This window comes from Seriola lalandi, unplaced genomic scaffold (assembly GCF_002814215.2).
Source record: "Seriola lalandi dorsalis isolate HSWRI2012SDOR001 ecotype SW California unplaced genomic scaffold, Sedor1 jcf7180002052829, whole genome shotgun sequence".
NCBI lineage: Eukaryota > Metazoa > Chordata > Actinopteri > Carangiformes > Carangidae > Seriola > Seriola lalandi.
In genome coordinates this window covers 1,847-3,539 of record NW_019523382.1, presented here as the reverse complement: position 1 = coordinate 3,539, position 1,693 = coordinate 1,847, and the positions used below count along the sequence as shown (strand labels likewise).

Sequence of the window (1,693 nt, the reverse complement as noted above, 5' to 3'; positions counted from 1 at the left end):
GGGAGAGAGGGAGAGAGAGAGAGAGAGAGAGGGAGAGAGGGAGAGAGAGAGAGAGGGAGAGAGGGAGAGGGAGAGAGAGAGGGAGAGAGGGAGAGAGAGGGAGAGAGAGAGAGAGAGGGAGAGAGGGAGAGAGAGAGAGAGAGGGAGAGAGGAAGAGAGGGAGAGTCAGACTTATTCATATTCTGACTCCAGTTAATGGAGCCACTCCCGTGCGTAATGGGATGTTTGGCTTGTTTTGACTCTTGGCGCGTGTCACAGCGTCAGCGCGCGCTCCAGTCCGTCTTAAAGAAGCTCGTGTGCACACGTCCCCTCGGTCCTCACACGTTGACTGTCACACTTCACACCGGTTCACTCTGCAGCTTCCCTCCAGGACTCTGACTGACACGGATCTGTTGGGTTGGTCGTGTTCACGGTCACTTGAAGCGTTTTAAACATCCGTGTTAAACACCATTGCTATGTTGTGGATCTTGAACGCAGCCCAAGATTTTTTCCTTTTGTTTCTTTCCATGTCCATTTGATTTCCTGAACCAGAGTCTCCTCCACAGTGAGAAACTTTCAAAATCACAGATGTTATAGGGAAAGAAACAGTGAGCACAGAAGATTCACAGTGTTTTAGAAACTCACATCAGCTGTTAAAAGGATCTTATGCAACAGTTCAGATCAAATCAGATCAGCTGGTTTAGTTGAAAGCAGGTTCTGGATGTCTGCAGCGGGGGAAGCCTGTGATGTGGAGCACAGCCTTGCAGAAGAGAAGGACTTCCAACAGGTCACAGTTACTTTTTACCGTCAAGTCATTACACTATAAAACAATATACCAGTCAGCCTGATTTAATGCATGATGTCAGATTTAAAACACATTTCAATTTCAAACATGTCAGTGTCCTTGAGTCAAAGCTGTGTTTGTGATGCAGGTCCTGAACATCTGCAGCAGTGAGGACTTTGATGGGCTGGACTACATGGCTGTGACCTTTCACCGCTGGCTGCAGGAGCCTGGACGCCTCGTCTTCATCACTAGGATGAAGAACAGAGTGGTAAGGACTGAAGAAGTCTCCACATTAAAAGACTGTGTATCTACCACCAGGTATTCTCACTCCACAACTAAAAAACTAAACTAAACTAAAAAAATCCTGGAGTCTTAAAGCTCACCTTTGTGCGCACCTGTAGGTGGCGCTGGAGTCTGCGCTGCTTGTGGACGGTGGTCAGACGGTCGTGTTTCAGGGTCTCAGGGTGGCACCTGATTTGAGAAGTCGTGGAATCGCTGGCGCCCTCCAGAGGCACGTGACTGCCTACATCCGCTGCCACTACCCAGAAGTCTCCGCTCTCAGGCTGAGCCGAGGAAACGAGCCTTCACCAGAAACACTGGCCAAGTACAGACTCGTTGCTAAAGAGGTGCGTCAGGCTGTGGAAACATCTATCTTTGTGTGTTTTAAGTTTTAAGTGTTTGAATCAGGCTCAGATTAATATCAGTAAGAAGAAGAATCACCGCCATCTCAGAGCTGAACTCCTGATGTTGACTGTGTCGTCCTCTACAGGCCATCTTGTCTCTGTGCTGCGAGGCGACTGACCTCGGCCGTTTCATCGCTGAGCTTCAGTCCAGACTCTCCTGCCAGGCTGACTCCTCCCCCGGAGGTCCAGTGACTCTGAACCAGCAGCAGGCGGAGACTCTGGTCCTGACCGACCATGTGGTTTCCAA

The 1,693-nt window shown here is 49.7% G+C and overlaps 1 protein-coding gene across 1 annotated transcript; it reads left to right on the top strand.

Annotated features, from left to right (window-relative positions):
* Positions 1–189: 189 nt before the first annotated feature.
* On the top strand, positions 190–1,689 carry LOC147819488 (histidine N-acetyltransferase-like; the record flags this gene model as incomplete). The annotated part of the gene is made up of 4 exons (XM_087172445.1): positions 190–766; positions 912–1,031; positions 1,165–1,389; positions 1,533–1,689. Coding segments are annotated over exons 1-4 (568 nt in total), but the record flags the coding sequence as incomplete, so codon positions are not given.
* Between the last annotated feature and the right edge of the window lie 4 nt (positions 1,690–1,693).